The sequence below is a fragment of the Bombus terrestris genome, chromosome 4, assembly GCF_910591885.1.
Source record: "Bombus terrestris chromosome 4, iyBomTerr1.2, whole genome shotgun sequence".
NCBI classification, from domain to species: Eukaryota; Metazoa; Arthropoda; class Insecta; order Hymenoptera; family Apidae; genus Bombus; species Bombus terrestris.
In genome coordinates this window covers 9,890,053-9,912,738 of record NC_063272.1, presented here as the reverse complement: position 1 = coordinate 9,912,738, position 22,686 = coordinate 9,890,053, and the positions used below count along the sequence as shown (strand labels likewise).

Genomic DNA, 22,686 nt, shown 5'->3' with positions numbered 1-22,686 from the left:
CGGTGATTTCGTATTCAATAAAAACTGTTAGATTAAAATTATAAAAGTAAAGATATAAACTTTCAAACTCTGCATTAAACGTTCAGAAAGAGAACACGCGAGAAGCTTCAATATCCACATGAATACGGTTGAACCAACTTTGCAGAATTGTCGAACTTTCACGAATAGAACGTACAAAGAGTTCAATATTCGTGTCAGTAGCGTAATAATAGTAGTTTTATGTTGGCTATGGCTGGAAGATGGAAAGGATTGATGGCCAACGCCAGATGGCTGACTCGTATCGCGTTTCCCTGGATTCTGTTCGTGGATTGCGCGAGTTTCGCCTAGGGATCTCGGTTTCGGCAGCTTACTCTGTTTATAGTTATGCACGTTTGTTTGGATCTCGAACGTTGATGATCTGGACGCGCTGTGGAAAGCGAGATCACCGAGTTTTGTAAGCAGCCTTCTTGGACATTTACCGGAGATCGTGTTTCTTCTTTTTTTTTCCTTTTCCTTTTGCCAAACCATTTTGTTTCGAAGGATTTGCCAGAAGGAAGATTTATCGAATAGAGAAAAGCAATCAAACGATTCGATTGCTTTCCAAGTATCGCCTCCTTCTTCGTTTGTTCCTCTTTGCGAAACCGTTATATTCCTGCGGTTAAATATTTTAGTTTCGGTATAACCATTTTAAAGAGGATTTCATATATATGTATATATATATATATATATACGCTTGCCGGTTATGTTTCCGTTTCAAAGCAAAACAAGTTTTTCTGACTTCTGTTCTCTGTATACGTTTGAAACGTGTATACAGGTCGGCGAAAGAAATTTCCCAATGTTACCGTGCTCCAGCGTTTCGTATTGAAATGCACGGACTGATTATGAATTAATAATTTATAGGCTGTGGATATTCATGCAAATTCATGTTTTACGCGAGTAAAACTCGAATAAAATTACGTTTTATCCTCTAAATGCTGTAACGCGTACGTACTTTATTCCTTTCTTTATTAGGTGTTTTTCATTTATACATTTGCGTTTATTTTGTCTATTGTTTTCGTGTCTACAGTTAGTATAAATGCATAAACATCGGCAGCCGCGTAACTAGCAATAAAATGAATACACGCGCGTGTACTTTTCGAAAGCATGCCACTTATTTCCAATAGTCTGACACCTGAAGACCTGTTTCATTAAAAATCTGCATTAGTAAATACGATCGACTGTCTCATAAATATTCATTTATCGCGCTACCATAACCTTGCACTTTTTCGATTAGTTTGCACCTTCATGACTACTTCTACTTGAAATCCTCAATTCAGACACCCAATCAATGCCAAGAAATCCTCATCATATTTCTACGAACTTCGAAAGAAAGTTACATAAATAAGTTCAGAGTATACTACGTATGCATGCGGTGTATGAAAAAGATATTAGAGTGTACTAATGAAAAATGCGGTAAAACAAAAATGTAAACGAAGAATTCTTATTAGAGTTAAAACGATGAAGGGACATATATGCAAGGCAACCATGAAGATAAGACACGGAGGTTCATCTGAGTTTTGTTACTACCTACAGGAAGTAAGTAACACAAGAGGAAATTAAAAGGCCGCACCGATATTAAAAATTAAACGTGGAATTAGTTTTACAAATGTTTTGTAACTGGATTCGAGCTCTTTGTTAAATGAGGGTAATGGAAATTGATCGATGCTCGAAAAACTAAAAACGTGACTTCGCTTAAGAATCGAAAATCTTAGCAGAGATTATCAATTCTAACGAGTCTCTTTCGTTTTTCTCGACCATTCGATTAGTTTTCATTCATAGATTAATTTAACTATAAATTAGAATTTAATCTCGCGAGGAAGATACTTCTGACGATGTCGTAATTATCTGAATCGATTTTAATCTTCGTAAATTTTTGTATTGTAAATCTTTTCTTGTAAGCTTAGAAAATAGGTGATAAATGCATAATTCGTTTGTAAGGACCTGCGAACTTATATATAATTAGTTAGATATAATTAAAATACTTATTATTACGTAAGATTTATGTTGCTGTCGTCTAGTAGCAACGATCACTGAAGTTTGTGACTTGATGGAAAATTTTGTATACATTTCGAATTAATTTTCGGAAATTATGCATTATTTGTAATGAAATATGAACACTATATTTTGTAAAGATAACTGGGAACTGTATTCATGTTACGTTAAATTTTGTAATATTAAATTTGTAATTTTAAACAATCGATTATTCTAATTGACGTAAGTTATATTTCGGCGGAGCATCGTTTAGATTTACCAACCACATCTTATGATTGAATTTCATTGTTTAAGTAGATACAATTTCAAATAATTTGTATATATTAATAGCGTAGTAATTGTTCAAATTTTAATAAGCAACAAATTAGTCTTCCTTATTTAATTAAGATATACAACGTCTGTATGTATAGGTAGAAACAAATAATACCAAGGTTTCACAAATCACGATTCTTTTTTTACTAAATTAAGTCATGATTTCTTTTTTATACTTTTTCGATCATTGTATTATATATTTTTATAATTTGATTCTTATCAGACTCCTACCATTATACAATTATTATCTACTTCGACCTTTACGATTTTTACTCTTTGAACGTGATTTTTTGTTCATCCGAAACTATTACTTGTTTCTATCTCCTTTTTAAGTTTCACAAAATGTTTCACCTTACAAAGAGATAATGTTCTTATAACACCAATCCCTTAAAAGATTGTTAAATAATTGATAGCATAAGTTGAAATTTGTATATATATGTTTTATTCGTATGATTGGCTAATTCTTCTATTTGTATGGCATATCTCTATATTGATACAATTTTTAGATTGCATTTATGTTTAACATTATAAGAAATACATCCAAATTCAACTGAAGCATTGTCTGACCACTGCGTACCTATTTTCCTGCCATTTCTACCATTTGACAGTTTCAGTTCCTTTCGCGTTTTCCTTCAAACATTCGTAGAAAACTCTCTGTCAATCGAAATATAGGAAAATACATGCAGTAAAATATATTTTCAGAATCGTATTTCGAGTTTAACGTAACTACCATGTGAAAATATTCTTGCACAGAAATAATTTCGAATTTTAATACGCAGAGTAGGGGGAAAGTTAGTTGAAATTTTGAAGGCGAACCTTCTCAATGGACTAAAAATTCAGAACGTTATTCTTGCAACTTCATTGCAAAAGTAGAAACAAATGATCTCACTGTCAGTAACCTCGTTCGTTTCACATTCCTTTAAATGGAAAATGAATCTTCTTCTCGGATTAAAGATCGACAGCGTTATTCGACCAACTGATTTCTGAACGTACCGTCCTCGACAATTGAGATTACCGATATTTGATCGCACTTTGGCTGGCGTATGATCGATTAATAGGCAGCTTTTCACAAATTGAAATTTAATACCGTCTACAGGACTTTATGGAAATTCGACACGCGCTGCAACCCACGAGAAAACGGTTCTGCTGCGCCGGAAACTTCCTTTGAAAGAGATGAAACGATTCTTTAAAGTTTCGAATGATTCTTATTCATGAGATACAACGCGGAACATAGTTCTCGAAAACAGTAGCGAAATAGTGTTGCAACGTTTCTAGTCTGTTAAAGCGTATGGGCGGTGCGCTGTATCTTGCCTTCGAATTTTATATAATTTTTTTGACCAGGAACAGCGGCTGCCGAGCCTTTCGAGACGATACTATTCTAATCTGAAAAGTTTCGTCGTGCTTTCGGTATCTCCCGCGATCTTCGCGGGAGAAATAAAAAGTTGGCCAGTTTTAAGCAACCGGTTAGATAAGATATCCTCCCTCTGCCTCCGGATGATTTGTTTTACTTGAAATTTTGGTCAACGTTGGTGTCTTTGTTTTAATCAGGTTGGTACTTAATGACTTGATTTGAACTAGAAAAACTAACCTACAATTTACCACTGAATATATTTTAACACGTTAACTGTAGTTTTTTAGAAATTTCTATAATCACGAAATTAAAAATTAATAAAGACAAATTAGTTTTAGTTGAATAGATTTTAATCCTTGACGCGATTCAGGTTAGATTGCTGGAGAACAAGTAATCCTTAGAAAATTAATTAACAGCGAACTTTTATGAACACCGAAATGTTTGTATTATGAGGAAAGAAGTTGGACGAAAAGATAAAAATTAATAAGAGATTCGGATAAAAATTGGACAATTTGCGTTGTAAAAAAAGAAGCTTGGTGCAAAAAAAGAAGATCGCATAGAGAAAAATATTTTATTTCTGTTAGTGATTTAACTAGTACAGCATTAGTTCAGGATTGATATTGGGAATTATCTACTATCTATTCACAGCATTTTATGCAGCTTTAATTCTACTGATCTAAATATAGCATATTTAGTTCTGAATTATAGCTACATAACATGATCGATGATATCTCGAGCTAAAATTAATTTTAATTAATTTTATAATTACAACTGTCTTACTTAAATGTACCTCGGTATCAGACAAGCAGTCAAACCAGTTTATTATGTACGTATTTCCAGTGAATTTGGTAATGGAAAAAAAGCAGCATAATATAAATCGTAAAGGTAATTCGATATTAAAGACAAAAAGCGAGAGTAGTTTATCGTAGAAATGAAAGAGCTAGCCAATCGCAGATAACCAAACTATCCAATTACAATCCAACTCGTCTGTCTACACCAATTAACCACGAGTTGCCATACACGCCACAACCAACCACGAACCAACGCAAACCACTGTGCTCGACCAATTAACTCACCGTTTCAATACGCAACAACTTCACTGTGCCGTCGTTATTTTATCTACGTTGCAAACGACGAATCTTCCAACATCTTCAAACTCGACCGAACCAAAAGCGAAAGTTACGCTTCTCATATTCATATTGATGTTTGTATGGTGAAAGTTTGCATCGTGTCATGTCATCGAACAACGTGCGCTACGATTCTTCATCGTTGTTGAAGAAAAAGACTGAAACGGAGAATAGAGAAGAGGAGGAACAAACAGAGGAGAAGGACCAATGTCGAAAACCGTGGAGAACTTTGGACGCCCCTTTGGTCGATCGCGACGATAACTTATACGTAGCTGTTCGTCAGAGCTTGCACAGAGTTAATCGAGCTTCACAAAATTCAATGTCTCCGCTAAGAATCGCTGAAACTGGGAATAGAAGTGGAGTGTCGCAGGAGTCGAGCATGGGAAGATTTTCCACCATAAAGGCGTTCTTTGATATGGGCCAGGAGGAGGGAACAAGGTACACATGTAGGACCACCATAATGGGCAAGCTGAAGAGGACGCTGGAGTTGAGAAAACGAGGAACGAGTTCCATGGGTTGTTTGACTTGACACAATTCTTTTTTAATTTTGTTCCCGTTTGCATAATAGTTTCATTTGGTCTTCCAGAGTTTGAATGCCACGTGGTCAGATTGGTATATTGTATTGTATGGTATTGTATAGCATTATGTGCTATTGTAATTAATACGATACATTATGGACAACAATGCGTTGTGAATAGATGCTTGAAATGTGTTTGGTTGTCATTTTAATGGAAAATTGGAACTGCAAGTGTGTTCGACTTGAATTTCTTCTTAATTTTGTTTTTATTTCAATGATAAGTTTGTCTAATTTGTGAAAGTTTGAATGTTACATGATCAGGTTGTTATATAGGGTGGTGAAGGAATGTATAATAAATGTAACTTTTGTAATTAATGTGATATATTGTGGACGACAATAAGTTGTAAATAGACGTTTGGAACGTATTTGATTGTCATCTTAATTGAAAATTGCAACAACAAGCGTTTGACTTGATAGAATTTCTTTTTAATTTTTCTTTTGTTTGAATAATAAGTTTATCTAGTTTATGAGAGTTTGAATGTTACGTGATTAAAGTGATACATGGTATGAAAGAGATATGTATAATAGATGTAGGTTTTGTGGTTGATATAATACAATGTGGACAACGGTGCATTGTGAATAGATGTTCGAAATGAATTTCGTTGTCATTTCAATTGCACATTGGCGTAGCAAGTGTTGATCGTTGTGTAGCAAGGTTTATCTTTGAAGTGGCGTAGGTTTATGTGTTATGGATAATACGTTACAGAAGAACATAATATTGCAAGATTATTTGATTATTTCGTTTAATCGAATATTCTGATTGTTGCATGTTAATAATAATATTGGCATAGAGAAGAAATTAGATGTGTAGGTTTTAAAGTTAGGTTCATACATTTTGTGTATATATATACAAAAGATTTGAAAGAAATGGACATGTAGATACTGAGGGTAGATTTGTGATATTACGATGATACCTTTAACATTCTGTTTCCATTCCTTTTGCTATCTGAAGTTCTTCGGTAAACTTCATCATCGTTTCCTTTCTTCGTTGCTACCAGCTTATCTAGAATATACTATCATAACCATGAGCTGCATTTTTATCTCCAGTTATAAAGCTTTCGAGACTAGCAAATTATAAGACAAATATTTCCACGATCCTTGAACCTTCTACTTTTTCAAACAAAGTAAAAAAATAAAAATGTATCTTCGCTTCGCAGAATCGACGATGAACGGTTTGAAGAAAGATGTAAACGGCAATATAATATCAGACTAGAAGCGAACTACGAAGGGACTTGAAAGCTACTGTCGTTCTACGATCAGCGGAATAAAATCATCGAAGAGGAAACAAACTGTTCAAGAATCTACCGCTGTTTTATCGGATAATCCCCGCAAACGTGGGACGCGAGCAAATTTATATTTTAATTCCATCTTTTGGTTGTTTCATCGGGAAACGATATTGTGAAACCTGGAAATACGATGCAACACGAGCTGATTTTTCAGTATACGGTTAAAACTATTTGCGGGGTTCAGACGAAAAATCTTACAGGTATACATACTTTAATTTGAGAAAACTAATGTTATTTTGGCTAGAGTTATCGGAATATAAGCATTATTATTTACATTATAATAGGTATATTTATTCGCGTTTTTGTTTTCTCAGCAGAAACATGTATTCTTCTTTGTTTTGCTTAAAGTAATAGTGAACCGTTTTATTATTTTTCATTAGTTGTTTTTAAGTTATAACAAAAATACGCTGAAGAGAAATATCGGGAAAAAGAATTTCTGGTATTTCTAGCGTTAAGTTCTTAAATATAATAAAGACATATTATCATACGTATTCATCAATATTTGTGAATCTACAGCAAAATTGCCCAAATAAATACGGATATCGTGTATTTAAATTTATATGCCGGTTTTAGAAAAATATTCGCGCTTGTGCTATTTTCTCACCGATTGGTCAGGCATTGGTCAACGGTTGATTTATTTACACGTTGCGATTGTCCGCCAATTCACAACTAGCTCGATAATAAAGTTGTCACGATGAAGTTAACGAGATATGGCGATGGAATGAAAATTAAGTAAGTTTTTCTGAGTAAGATCTTGGCAACGGAAGATATTGAATAATAAAGATGATTTATGACATTGTGTATGATTTTAATAAATTTTCTGCGACTTTTGTAATTCTGACTTTTTCATTCTGGAAAACCTGGCTTGTTTAATGAGATGGATATATCTGGTTCAATGTTGTTTCAATATAATTAAACTCTTCCTGAGAAAGAATATATATGTAGTTGTAAAAATACTTGTAGTTTGGTTCCAAACAATTTTTTATTTCTACCTCAATCAAGTGGCATTATATATGATAATATATGACAAATAGATATTTACAAATCTTCCTTTATATAATTTATAGACTGCTTTTTTTTAAAAAGAAAGAAGATAACCTTCTAGAAGGTTTTTAATAAAAATGTATCTGTGACATCTGTTAGGCTAAACCGTTACAAGAGCCAAATAAATTTCTCCTCGAAACACTTAAAACAATCAAAGAATCGCATTCTTGAATGATGTTGAAGAAATGATCAACTGAAATATTAACAACCATTTTACATCTGGAAAAAATATCAGCAAACTTTGTCAAACAAATTAGGAGCAATAAGGATCAACGATCGTCTTACAGCACAAAGAAACTAGCTATCCGTCAACGAGTAAATACACAACGAATAATAAAAAAAGTCGAAAACATAATCTTTTGTAACCAATCGACGTTAATTAAAACTCTCCGTTTGGAGCGAGGTAAACGTTAACCAACAAAATTAAAGGAACATCGGTAACGTTCTCCAATCAATTAACAGCGACAAGGAAAAGAAATTTCCATTGGCCGATCGGAACACCAATTCAAATCGGACTCCAACGTTGATGTAAATGTTCTCCCAACCCATTTTAACCGTCTTAACTGAAATCGTCAACCGTTCTTTCCCAACGCTTTTCACTGTTTAGTACTATTTCGTATTATCAGCGTGGCTGATCTTTCTATCGGTTCTAGAATTCGTTCGTTCGCGACGTGCCTTAGATGTAAGTGACTGGTTTCGTATGCGCATCGTCGTGTATTGTCGCTGAGACTGTACTTACAAAAGAAACAAAGGAGTTTTGTTGTCTCAGCGTGCGCGTAGAAACCGTTAACGATTGGTTCGTACGAGGTCCGTGATACTCTTCAACCGAATTTCGTCCGACCTTTCTGTCAATAGAAGGATCACTTCCACTTTGCGAGACGAATAATAGGCAACAAATAATAAATAATTCCACGGAGTAATACATATAAGGGTCTGTATTTAAGACTAGAAATTTATTATTATTATTTAAGACGTCTAAAAGGAAAGAACGTGATGGAACAATAATAGAAATATCAATAAATAACAGAGGCTGTTCAAATAATATATGATTAATAATATATAAGTAATAGATAATTATCGATATTATAAATAGTAATCAATCAAAATAAAAGAAGAAACAATCGAACAAACAAGACTCAAGATGTCTGAAGAAAAACGTAACGAGACTTACCGTTTGCCCGTGGATTCCACCGACTCACCGGATTTGTCTCCACCCGACAGATACAACACTCCAAACCCGACGCCTTCGAAATTTTATACAGGATCGAGTCCTAGCATGAATAGTCTGATAGAAAAGCTGAGGCAGTTGCGAGTGAAGACGCCCGTGGCACCCAGGGTACCCTTTCCTACTCCTGTTAAACTATCTCCCACTGAATCTTCCGAGTCATTCTCGAGCAAAGACACCAAGCTACCCACCTGTAGTGAACCTGATCTGATGAAGATGTTAGAAATGCATATCAATACGCGTTTATCGATTTCTGAAGAACGATACAGTGCAGTTCACGGCAGCTACAGTGTCGACAACGAAACGTTGAAGACGATGCTAACCAAAGAACTTGAACGTCGCCGGATGGAAAATTGGGGATTAAACAGGGAGAATGTAGTTGAAAGGAAGAGCGAAATGACCTTGAGTCCGCTTTTAAGTCGCCGTTTGAAGAAGAATCGAAAGTTCTTTGTGGATATCCTACCTCCGAAAGAAATTGATTCACCGCAGTCAAGCGTGGATAACTCTCTCCAGGTTGAAACTGATTCACCTCCGTTAATCGAGTGTCCCCTGGAATATGAGCCAGTTCGTCATAACGATGAACTATCATTCTTATCACATGGTTTGCACAACATCTCTGGAGCGTTTTCTGAATTCTTGTCGTTTAATAGAGATATGGGATGCAACGTTAGTGACAAAGAGAGTAGCGCGAAGTTGAAAACGAATATATTGATAGAAGAAGAGAAATTTAGGGAGGCTATAAACGCTTACTTGGGAGATTCCGTGAGCTACGAGCAGAAAGAGATGGTGTTCGATAGCTATATGAGTATTATTAATTTGAACAAATCTGAAGATTTTACCAAATTTAATAACAATAACTACTTGGCGTGTAAACAGAATCCTGAAGAGAAGAGAGAGGACGATCTTGTTAATAAGATCTTGTCTAGGATTTCTTTGGATGATTTTGATGAGGGTCAAAGAGAAGCGAATTTGAAGGTTAAAATGGTCGAAGAGATGATCGTGGATGAAGAAGATTATTTCCAAAGTATTTCCAAAGAAGAAGGAAGCATCATGTCTCCAAACGGAACTCGTAAAGACGAAGATATTGTATCTCCTAATAGAGACATTTTGCTGAAAAAAAGTTGCTCCGAATCCGATATTTCAAACAGTCCTAAAATCAACGATGACGTTATATCCGAAGAGTATATCAAAAGATTGGATAGATCTCAATCGATGACGGACGAGTTAACACGCGCTGGGTCCTATTCAGAGCTATCAGCGAATTTTGATATGCAGATCGAAGAGAGGGATACTGACACTTACAAATTGATAGATTCTTTTGATACAACTGGTGATCACGAAAGCTCTACTGGCCCCGTAGATTTTTCGATAGTTCCTGAACAGAAATCGTTTGGCTCGGTTGATTCTTTGACGAGTCCGAAAGAAGATACAAATGATGATCAAAGAGATTCGAAATCATATGCTAGTGACAAGTGTACTGAAGATTCGAATAAAAGCGGTGAAGATAATGTTGCGAGCGTTTATTATTCAGTCAGCTCTCGTGGGAGCATTGGTTTAAACGAACGTCTCAGTGAAGTAGACAACACAAAGGATTTTTCTACTGATTCAAGTGAACGAGAGTTGCCGACAGACACGAGTCATAAAGATCGTGATCCATTGCCTGACGAAGAAGATGAAGTTTTCGAAAATTTTGGTTTGGTCGAGACTTTTAAAAGGGAGGCCGGTTTCCAATCGTTTCTGAGAAGAGTGATGAACAAAGAATGGATGCGTTCGATCAGAAAATCAAGGAATTCGCCACAGATAATGATGGATGCTGAAGGTGATAAGGAGAAAGCGGAGAAGGAAAATATGCCGCCTTCGTCGATGCAGAAAGATGACGGCAGTGATTTAAAATCGACAGAGTATTACGAAAAGGAAGAATGTCTGAGAATAAAATTTAAGAAGAGGGAACCTAAGATATTGCAAGAGAGAAATCCAGGTAATCCGTATCGTACCGATTTGTGGTAGAAAAAGATGAAGAAATTTAGTCTCGTCGCGTTGTATAAAATTTAGTTAATTGTTGGAAAATGTACAATTGCAGATGTATCGTTTGACATCGGAAATTTGTGTATAACATTTTTATTTGAAATTTATATTGCGAATCGCGGAATTAGGAATTGACATGAAAGAAATTGGTACGCAATTGGAAATTATTGAGATTAGAATCAAAGCGCAGAGAAATTGGAGAATTTGAGAATTCATATTCAGTGCTCGGAAATTGCAGCATATGGAGTTGCATGAGTCGGTACGGAGCGAGTTGATTATGGTAACAAATTCTTCATTTATTTAGGTGGCTTCTATCGACAGAATAATCCAATTAGGTGAACAAACATTGGGCAGACTGCGAATGTTTTAAGTAATCTAATCCAAAGGTTTAACACGTCGAAGATACAGTATTACCAAGATACTTTCTAAAAATAACAAATAATACATTTCTTACAAAATACTAATTATAAATCAAACATCAAATTTTTAAAATCTTAAGCACGATACAAAGCATAATGTTTGAAATCAAACTTTTTCCCTCGTTTCAATCCTAACACCTTGCAATTTTTTAACTCGATATCTTCTCAAAATTATCTTCTGCGGATATATATAAAACGCAGCACGAAGTTTATCAAAGCAGCGGGCCAGAGTATTCATTATAAATTCTCGATGGTGTCACGAGGCTCGTAAAGACAGAACGAATAGCCGCATCGATTTATCTCCGTAAAACGCATGCGATGCTATCGATAGAAAAACGGGATTATGGTTGGCGTGCGATCCAACGTGCCACCGCGGTTTCTCTTTCTTCGTCGACCGGCAAACAGCAATTTACAATGGCCGGCGATAAGCCAACTAACCTATAAATCATCCACGAAGAAAGAGAGGCCGCGAACAAAATATATGCGAAGCATTAATTGGAAAGATAACAGGTTGATTATACCAGATAACGTTTGCTACTGCCTCGGTCAATATTTGCCAATAGTTAATTACCACGAATAGCACACTGTCGTTCATAAGCATGCGGACACTCCGCAGAACTTCTAATAACAATGTGTTAATTTTATGTATTATGTTCAATTAATGAACATGAATTAATAATTGGGAGTGATATTTATTATTTTCTTATTATTGTTACTATTATTATCGGATATATAACTCTTTAACGTACAATTCGGTTACAAGTCATTCATGAATGACAGTGCTCTATTAATTAATATTACGTTATACCAAAAGGAGTATAGTGAAGAGAGAAAAGTCTATCGAGTCACAAAATTTCTCGACGTTTGTTATTGCGCGATTAACACAGTTAAATTGACGGAAGATCGTACGACGAGCTTCCTTTAGCAATTGTTGAAGTGGTCACCACTTTCAAGAAAACTCTACATCTGGTCTTTTTAGTTTTCTCAAGCACCGAAGCCATCGACAGCGTATAGACAATAGACTGGGACGAAGGCAGACTATAAACAGTAGACAGCCGACGATGGCTTCGGGGTTTTCAGTTATAGGGTAACACTGCCAGCGTGCAGATGTGGACCAGCTCAAATTATATCTCTACTTGTACTTACACTTCTGTATTAAAATATATTTTCTACTTTACAATTTATCCACGCGTTCCTCTGTTCATACATCTAATAACCTCAACAGCAGTAAACTACGATCTCGTCTGAATGACGCTGACGTATTTTACCTGAAAAGAGACACTGTGTCAGCGCACACGATAGTGACATTTGTGGAGTCAATAGATTGTACGTTGAGAATGTATATTAAAGAAACATGTCAGTAATGTATTTTATTAGTTGAAGATTATAGAGGAGAACACGAGAGGTCACATTTTTCATTTGATCTTATTTTAGTTGTCGTAAAATTAATTAAATTATTAAGAACGTCGTATGAACGATAACAGTTTGGTTTGTCCGTAATTTTGCAATTAAATTAAACTCTCGCAGAGTGCAAACACGAGCGATAGTGCAGCTGACTGATATAAGCGCAATACAAATTTAACGTACAATAGAAAATAATAGGAGAGAGATCGAATCAGCGTGGATTTTAGCTTGGTAATCCGTACGAAATGTTCGTTCGAGAGATACTAGCAGATTACCCGTGTGCTTTTTTCCGGAAACTGTGTCAGATGTGTGGTTACGATAAGCTGGTATAATTTCTGGAATGGATACCGGCCGAGCTGCTTCGACTTCGCGATACGAACGTGAGTCCTTGATCTCGGGATTCGAGATTTCGCTACGTTTCACCTTGTTTCAGGGATATACGTGTGTATGTATATATACATATGCGTGATTCGATTGTTTGTTCCGAGGGGAAAGGTCGACGATTTGGAAAACTAGCTGGTGATAATGGTCGTATCGATGTAGAATATCGTTGGATTTTTTTTAATTTTTATAATTATGGGTTCGAGAGATTTGGCAGATATGATTTTTAACAATTTTTTAGGATATCGAGGGATGAATTAAATATGCACGAACAATTGTACATCGATTTCTTGCCTTCAATCTCTAACTGAAAATTAGAAGCTGCAGAGAATCGATGAACAAGGTTTTTACGAATTGTTTAAAACATCGAAAAACTTGTCGCTACTTTCTCGATGAGTTCATAGAAATGGTATTTTTTCTGTGTTTATACTCTATTTCATATAGTTACATATAGTTTCTTCTTACCTCAATGAGCAAAAATGATTCTCGTAACTGGGAGGAAATAAAACAATGCATCAAGTTAGCAACACTTCGTCTTATAACTAGAGAAAATAAAACAGCGTACTGAGTTAACAACATTAACCACGTTAACAGCAAGCATTCATATCCTAACTAGAATTTGTTGTTTTTATTAACAGATGTGCCCTTTCCGCCGTCGCACAAATTGACAGTGGCTGATGTGTTCGACCCGCGAACGGATCGGCCACGGCCGGAAGTCCTCAAGCAACACTTTATCCTGGAAGGTAGAATCGACGAGGCAGCGGCTCTTCGTATAGTCAACGATGGAGCAGCCCTTCTTCGCTCAGAGAAGACTATGATCGATATTGAAGCTCCGGTCACCGGTGAGTCCTCTTCTTCTTTTTATTTCAGAACATTTTTACATTGCCCTCTATCCCGCAACGTCAATTTCAATCCCCCGTGAAACGTGTATCGATCAAATCTACTTCGCCAAACCAATCCAAAAAAAGAAAGCAAAGAAGGAAAAAAAGAAAAGAAAGAGAATAGCAACTCTGGAGAACCTTTCGAAGAATCGAGTCGCAGGAAAGGACGCGTTATATAGCGGCACGTTAGAGGGAAAAACATGAAAGGCACTTGACACAGTTACGCGCGGCGAGAAAGACCACCGATTCCACGGCTTCGGTATGCGTTTACATGAGAACGATCGCGACATCGTGAACGAAGCGAAGTATCGACTTCGTGCTACCATCTTGTCCTTCATATGTGTATACAGAGTGTCGCGAAATATGTAGAGGATATCTGAACCTTTCGGAAGCCAAACAGATTAATTTTACTTTTTATGAATTTCTTAATTTCGTTATACAGGCTGTCCCAAGTTTGAACGACAACATGTTGTACGATGAGTAGAAATAAGAGAAAGACATGTACGAACATACGTCCGCTGTAGCACGCGTTATTACGCTGAAAACAAAATCGATTTATTTTTCCATTTCAAAGTACCGTCCACCGTTTCGAACGCAAGCTTAACGTCGTACGAACAGATTGAGCTTATCGCTCTCTGAATTTCATGTTTATCTTGCTTTAGTTCAATGAATGCGCCATTAATCCTTTTTGTTAGTTTTTCCCGTGAACCGGTTCTTGTACGATACACAGTTCACTTTTTCTGTTCTCCGCAGATAAAAGTCTAACGGTGTCAGATCTCGTGATCCCAAATCGTCTTTCACGATAACGTTCGTCCCTTGCCTTTAGGTTTTACATTTTTTTCTTTTATAAGTTTTTCCTAAACGTTTACGGATCTGTGTTCGTACAATCTGTCTCTTGTTTCTACTTATGGAACATACTGATGGTTTTTGGAATTCGAATGGTTTATGGAATTTGATGGTTTTTGATCCTTATCCGCCCCTCGGTTTCGCATTTCAATCTGTACATATCATATGTAAATATGTAACATAATGTAAATTCTCTTATCGAGTATAAAAAAGATAGAGATTTAAACCATTAAGATTTCGCATTCTTTACAAGAAATAAATCTGTGAGATGACCGTAAAGTTGTTTTACACTTGTCACAGCATGCGCTGCGAACATTTACATTCTTCTTCTCTCAAGTTTATGCTAACTTTCAAGGTTATAGACGACTATATATATATCCTGGAAGGGTAGTACATCGAGAGTATAATTGTCGTGTAATAGCAAAATTATACGGCAATATACTAGCTGCCAAAGGGCTTGATAAAACGTCAAAGTTATATAGGTCAAATTGATACCCAACAACGTTTTCATAACAAATGTCATTTACAGCCCTAAAGGTATTTTTTGTCCATAAAAATAACAAATATATGCTATTCGTGCGAAAAGAATAAAAGTCAGAAAGATTTAGAAAAATGTTTGTACAAATGAATGAGTATAATAGAATCTTTCACTGAGAAAATATGTCAAATTGACACAAGGGGCAGAATAAATGTTAAACTTGGAATACCCTGTATAAATACGCGGTGGACGTTCAATTCTTAAGAAGAAAATGATTTATTTCCGTACGACAGCCCATCGCCGGAAGATGACATAGTTAATGGTATTTGTAAATAAAGAACAGTGTTTGTAACATTATTGCTTTTTCGTGGCGCACTAATATTTTGTCACACCCTGTATATACGTAGAACGAACAAGTTAGTGCCGCGTGCGACGGATGCACGGTTGAGCGGTTCGTTTCGTCTGATCCAATAAGGGTAGCCTGATCGATTCCGCTCGTGTGAACCGGCCTTAAACCCTCGACAAGATAGAAAAGCGAGGCCTCGAAGCGTCGAGGCCTGCCTGCTGACGCGTTTCTCTGTTTTAACGCGACGTCGAGCCTCTCTCTTTACTTTGCCTCTTCTCGTCCTGCCTTTCTTCCCTCTTCTTCCTCTTTTTTTTCCTCTCTGTCTGGCTGCTGTTGATACTTGGATCGAGTATCGCGCCACTGCAATTGAACGTTGCAGATACAGATTGGTGGTTGAGTTTACACGAAATGGCGAGATTCTTGAAACGGTGCGCGTGGAACTGGGAATTTTGGAAATTGGCGCCAGTGGAATTGCAATTTCTAGAGATGCACGCCTATAGAATTACGTTTTGAAAATTGGAGCACGTAGAAATGCGATTTTCGAAATTGGCTCGTATGAAATCGAGAGTTTCCGAGACTAAAGCGTACGGAATTGGGAATTTTGCAAACTGGTATCCATGGAAATCCAAATTTAAAGATTGAAGCGTATAGAATCGCAAGGTTCTTTTTTTAATTCTCAAAAAATTGCCAATATTGGAATTCTCCAGGCTTGGAAATGCGAATTTTTACGTTTTCGCTTGTCGGTTTTTCGTATTAATTGCAAGAAAATTAACCGAATCAAGACGATTAAGACCTCCTTTGAGTCGTTAAAAATTAAAAATACAACAACAAGCAATAAACTGGTAAAAAAGGATAATTTAAAGGGAAGAAAAATATCCAAACAAAATGTCCAAGCTCAGATATAAAGCAACGAGGGTAAAACTCTCAGTAAACACGAGAATCGAGATTTTTCCAGTAAATATGTATGCCCCTTTGAGCAATATCCCTCGTTAATTAGTTCCAGTTTGCCATGTTCTATTAGTTCTGCAGCAGGTAAAAAGCATAATCCTCCAACATCTTGCATATCATCCTCTTCCTTCTTTCTTACAACTTCCTCTTCAATTTCGACTTCAACCTTTTTTAACTTTTTATTTTCTTCTACCTCATCTCTCTGATTTCACGCGTTTCCCCCCCCCTTACCTTCATTCTCCGGCTCTTTCCTTTAATTTTGTCTCAAAAACTTCTCTCTGTTCGCTTACTGAACTCGTTTTCTTTTGTATTTTCTCCGAGTAGTCATTTCTCTCTTTTTCGCGAAATCAGCACCAGTCAACGGACCGAATCTTCCCCGTTCTTCCTTTCTTGAGTTTCTCCTCTCACTAGTCAACCATTCTTCTCCATTTTTCTCTTCCTTTCCGCCCCTTTCTCCTCGTCGATCCTTGGAAAAACGCACTTGGGCGGAACTGCCGCAAAACCATCCACTCGAACCTTTGAAGTAGGTTCTTTCGCACCTTTCCTCTCGTGTTCTTCTCCATTTTCGCGGATCTACGTGCCGACGGATAATGGCTGGATTAATTGGGTCGAGCGGTCAACAACCGCGTTCCTTAAATAATATTTCTTTGAACCGAAAAACAAGCAGAGCAAAATTAGAACTATCCGTTAAAGAGGGCAACTTTGAACAATTTCTTAATTTCGAATGAATTAAAATTTTTCAATAGAAACAAGATAAAAACTAGTCCACCATAGTTCAACTAAAACAGTCCATTTTTAACAATTCCGCTCATTTTCGCCTCTATTTTCATTCTTCGCGATACACGAGAAACGGTATTTCACACGAAAAATGCTGTTATATATCAAAATAAATTTACGCATCGATTCTTTCAGTTTTCAAAGCTATCCACCCAGAATCCCCCTTAATTTCGATTCTTCACGATGGATGGCGTCCGACAATAGGACAGACGTGTTCCCTAGGGGGAACAAAATGAAAGCAACAGCCCCGACGCGACGACACACACACCCCCTGCCCACGTCGCGAATCCTCAATTACGCGCATCAATTAGTTCCATCACGGTCGTCTTCACGGTGTCTGCGATTGTTCTGCAGACACAATACACGCCAGAACACAATAACTCGAATCGATTCGATTCTGTCCTTCATCCCTCCGCTGCACGCCCTCGTGCAGCCTCCCGCCTTCCAGGCGACGACGACCACATCTTCCAAAAGGGGTTGTTATTACCTTTCGTCGACGAGACGACGACGCGACTTCTATCGTTTACGATTAATCCGCTATCATCTCGTCGTTGTCCTTCTCCTTTTTTTCTCCGCTCTTTTTCTTCTTTCTGACGAGAAACAGCGGAGTAGCTCTTTAATTCGGTGTGATAGGGTAGTTCCTTGCGAATTCTTTTAGGAATTACAAAAATTTTGTTTTCGTACAAAGATTTACGTTTGAATATTTTGTATATTGTTGCATTTTATCGACGTTTAGGATCAATGTACTACCTTCTCTTCTTTTTATTTATTTATTTTTTCTTCTTGGAAGGTTGAGAGAGATAGAAATGAGGATAAAAATATCGAGGGTACTTTAGTCTTTCAGGATATCTGTTGTGAATTTTTAAAGGAATTTTCGCGTTTAATAGGGTTTTTCTTTTTGCAGATTCATTGTTTCGTTGTTTGTTTCTTCGTAGTTAAATATTTCGTCGTTCTTCGATAATTTACCAGGAAGTTACTGTATTATTGTCTTTCGTCGACAATCACCATTAATCCTCCATCTGCTTCCCGTTCTTCTTTTTCTCTTTCTCTTCGTTTTCTTCGACATGGATAACTAAGATATTGATAGTTCTTTACCTTGTGCTGAATTCTTCGTGAATTTTTTACGAATTTCCTACGAATCGTATTTTAATATTAGATTCTATGTTCCATTAATAGTAATTGTTCCTTCGCAATCAGATATTTCGTGTTTTAATCGTCCAATATATCATACAATAATTATGATATTTTACGTAACAGTAATTCGTGAAAGTTTCACGAAAAACTAGTATCTTGTCGAGGAGATTAACGGAAGAGACTGGTATAATCTTATTTCGTAGATGTGACCGTTTCTAAAGTCAGTAAAGGGAGTGACAATAAAATTTCTTGCGTCTTGTTTATTAAGAAAATCAGGATCAAGAAAATCTCATAGCACTTGGCTGGGACACGGTTCGTCACTCCAGATACTGCGTTAAATGAACTACAGTTACTTCCACCGCAGGAATACTCCGTTGAAAGCTGTTTTTCAAGCTGGAACGTCAAATTAAATGTTTTGGAAGACGAGAATCTTCGCAACTGTTAGAAAGCTGGAAGTGACGTAAAATAAACTCGGTCGAAGAGAGAGCTTCCAACTTCTGCCTGTGGCCTTTGTCGTTCAGCAATCGATCGAGAACCACTTTGGAACGGTGCCTTCGACTCGAAATATCCCCTGTGAAAGCAATCGATTCTATCATTTCTTCGAGATTGTTGACAGAATCTCGACAACATCCATGTTATGGAAAAAGGAAATAAAAAAATAGAATTGTTCTGTAATTTTCTGTATTATCGCGTTTCAATGTGCGGTGGTCTTGAATTTTCATGTTTTTAATTATTCTAATTCATCCAGCAAATTGTCCATTCAAAGCTTCATATGGTTCCATGTACTTCCATCTTTTATGATAGATAACATCTATTTTTTCAATGTAATTTGTTTCTTGGCCTTAAAGCGATACAAAATAAATCGAGATAGGTACACGCAGTAAATTGATACAAAGTAAACCGGTAAGAGGATAATATTTCTGTACGTTCAGGTGTAATATTGTTCACGTCGTTCACGAAGAAGAATAGAAAGTAATAATAATCAAGCGAATATACTTTTTATAAATCTGTCGCTATTTTCTAAATATCTTAGAAATATCTTGCAAATACCGTGTCATATTAACACGAGAGCTGAATAATAATTAGAAATTCCGGAAGCCAGATTAAAGAACGCACTTAGTATATAAAATGTGAGTGGTAAAAAATCAAATTTTCTAGATTCTAGAAATTTCAATCTTGAATCGATTCTTGTCCAGAAACAATCCTATTTTGCGAATCAATGTGACCCTCGCGTGAACAAACCTCGTCCTAAGCAAATTTACATAAACGACGTTTAATATCAATCAACTTCAAGTAGAACAGTCAAGATGTCAGGTCAGTTGGACGAACTTAAAGCCAGCCATCAAGAACAACCAACGTTTTTTTTCCTTATTTCTATCGCGAAATTTACCTTTGTATTTGTATCTGTCTACGTATCCGTGAATGTGCTCTTAATCATCGCGGACGCGTTTTGGTGCACACGTTGCGACCGAGATGGAAAAAAGGGAACAACAGGCGACTGGCAAGAGAAATTGCGTTTTGCGTGGGTTGGTTCGTTGTCGAACGTGGAGTGAAATGGTGAAAGAAAACGGAAGCACGAGGGTGTGCAGGGTAGCGAAGATGAATTATAGACGCAACGCGGGCGCAGCAGCCGGTGGATATAGCGAGAGAAATAGAGTTGAAGGACGTTGCCTTGGAAGAATGAGCGATTCTCTGGCGGACAAATTTCTTTGAGCTGATTTTGCGGAAGATTCGCGGAAATGTGATGTGAAAAGCACGGCTTGGTGCTTCGGCTAGGATTTCTGTTCGTAAAACACTCTGAAAACTTAGTGCTTCTCCTAAAATGGATACATCTATAACACCGTTCGTGTTAAAAAGAAATCTTGACAATCTAAATTGATACACACTCAATAGTAATAAATAAGAATAGAAATTTTGAAGCATGGATTGCAGATATAAATATAAATGACAAACATCTTTATCATAGACAATATTGTTATTTGTCGTGACAAAAATAACAAACGATAATAAAAATGTAAATTTATCGAATTAAGTACCAAATATATCCCACAGTACCACTGCGAATAAAGCAGAACTCATTCTTGTCATACTTGAAGAGAAAGGAGAGAAAGGACAAGAAAGTTAAAAAGAAGGACGAAGTTTTTTTCCAAATTTTTTCTAAAAGCCAAGTCAGCTCGGCGTACGAGCTTTGCAATTAAGAAGATCATTATCCATCCAAACACCTAGCGCGTTGGTAGAAAACAGCCTCGAATTTCGCCTCATCAGCGTGGCCCGTATTCGAATTCCTGTTTCAGCGTAGAGTCACGAAAAAGCTTCGTCGTAGCTACGAACCCGATGAATTTCGTTGGTTCTTCGTGGTGCCGAACGACGATGCTCTGCACGCTGACGGATAATTTTACGAGTAGCCGCTTTACGGTCGAGCTGATGGTCGCAAACGTGGTTCGATAAAGAATTTCCAACGATAGAAACGGAATGGGATAATAAAGAGAGTCGACGGTAAAATCGTCGAACGTTACGATTCCGCGGAATTGTCTGGAAAATTTTAACGCCAACCTAGCTCATCCTTTCGCGATGTCCGGACGAAAAATCGAACGGAGAGAAGGTTAAGATGGCTTTTCGATGGAGTAGAATTTCGAGAAAGAAAATGACAGAGTTGTGATTAGAGCGACTGGTGAATTTAGATTTCTGTGAAGATTTATTTGCTTGAAATAAGGATAATTAAAGTTTCCTAAGGTATTAAGTTAGTAGTTTCCTAACTACCTTTCCTAACTTCCTAAAGACACTCCTGTGTTCATCACAGGATGATAGGATATGATATCGCTTGTTTTTGATAATATTGAAAAATGTTTCAGATACAAGTTGGACGATTTAGAGGGTGACGCGTTGAGTTTTGAGGTGAACGCGTAGAGAAGATATGAAACTCACCGATGTTTTTTTTTTTCATCATGTACATTTTTAATGTATTAATCGACCCATCCCTGCATTCCCCATGGAAAGATATTAATATATTTACGAAATAATTAGATCGAAAAATGGTTAGTTTAGCAGATGTATTAACTACAATTTGTCAAATTTAACGTACGAAAGACGAAGAGAATGTAAATACAGTCAAAGTAAATACTTTGCTTGTCTTTCGTGCATTAAATTTCACAAATTAAAGTTAAAATATTTGCTAAACTAATAGTTTCTCCACATTTAACTATATTAATACATTCCTTGCGGAGAATGTACAACTGGGTCGACTAATGTGTTAAGAGATATATAATTCGATTAAAAAGACATCGGTCAACTTCGTCTGTTCTCTACGCGTTCATCTTCGAAGAAACTAATCATTTCAGATTACGTCGGAATCATTTAACTCGTTGCTGAAATATTTCTCAATATCATTAAAAACACACGAGATACCCGAGCTGACGAAGTTAGTAGGATCAGTCTGTATATTCCGATCTAGAATTATGCGCTCGAATTTCGCTTAAACACATAATCCTAATAACCTTGTTTAACTCGTAATCGCGAGAGACTCTTCGGTAATCACGCGCGATACTTAAACAATGGACGATAATAACATCGAGTATGCTTTACGACGATCGAAATTCCGAAATTCGAGGATCTCGAGGTGTTATCTTTAATGCGGTTGGAAAATTAATAGCCCGAAGGCGGATCTGGGTGGTAAAAGTTTACCTGTTTGATCTGGCTCGCTGGTCGGAAAGCAACGCGGTCGCGGTTTAAATTATTCAGAAAATTCCCGCGGGATGGCCAGGGTGCAAAAGTTTCGGGAGCAACTCTCGTCGAACATTAATTGAGCCTCGCCGTGCGCTCGCCTTCGTATAAACGCGACCGTTTAATGCTAACGATCGCAGTTTCGAGGGGTCGTTTCCCACTCCCCCGTCGTGAACTTGGCCGCGGATGCCAATCCTCTGTGTCCGCCTTTGTGCTTGCTTTATCGGCCTTTCCACGAATTAATATCCACCTGGAACGCGCGAGTTCCTTTGTTACCACCCAGTTTCAAAACATTATTTCGCCGCCTGCGAACTCTTGTCTTTTGCAAAATTTGTTTCTTCTCTTTTTATTTGTTTGTTACGCGACTTGCTACACGGCTTGTTTCGTATACGATG

General features: G+C 36.9%; 2 protein-coding genes across 8 annotated transcripts in view; both read left to right on the top strand.

The window, feature by feature from the left end:
- Positions 1-4,730: 4,730 nt before the first annotated feature.
- Positions 4,731-7,498, top strand: LOC100651124. The gene is made up of 2 exons (XM_003395029.4): positions 4,731-5,315; positions 6,535-7,498. The coding sequence occupies exons 1-2, from the start codon at positions 4,907-4,909 to the stop codon at positions 6,588-6,590; spliced, it is 465 nt and encodes a 154-aa protein (XP_003395077.1). The 5' UTR covers positions 4,731-4,906; the 3' UTR covers positions 6,591-7,498.
- A 795-nt stretch (positions 7,499-8,293) lies between these two features.
- The window catches only part of LOC100650999, a 156,606-nt gene continuing 142,213 nt past the window's right edge, over positions 8,294-22,686 (top strand). For 6 of the 7 annotated variants that reach the window (XM_048405143.1, XM_048405141.1, XM_048405139.1 and 3 more), the window contains exons 1-2: positions 8,296-10,910; positions 13,800-14,003. In XM_048405143.1, coding sequence (XP_048261100.1) covers positions 8,849-10,910; positions 13,800-14,003 — 2,266 coding nt within the window. In that variant the 5' untranslated portion in view covers positions 8,296-8,848. Of the gene's footprint in view, positions 10,911-13,799; positions 14,004-22,686 lie in introns of all 7 variants that reach the window. The other variant, XM_048405137.1, reaches the window with a different exon arrangement.

Coding starts and splice junctions, on each gene's coding strand:
- LOC100651124 (XM_003395029.4), top strand. CDS start 4,907: ATGTCATCGAACAACGTGCGCTACGATTCTTCATCGTTGTTGAAGAAA. Junction 5,316..6,534: donor ACGAGGAACGAGTTCCATGG/GTTGTTTGACTT, acceptor TTCGCTTCGCAG/AATCGACGATGAACGGTTTG.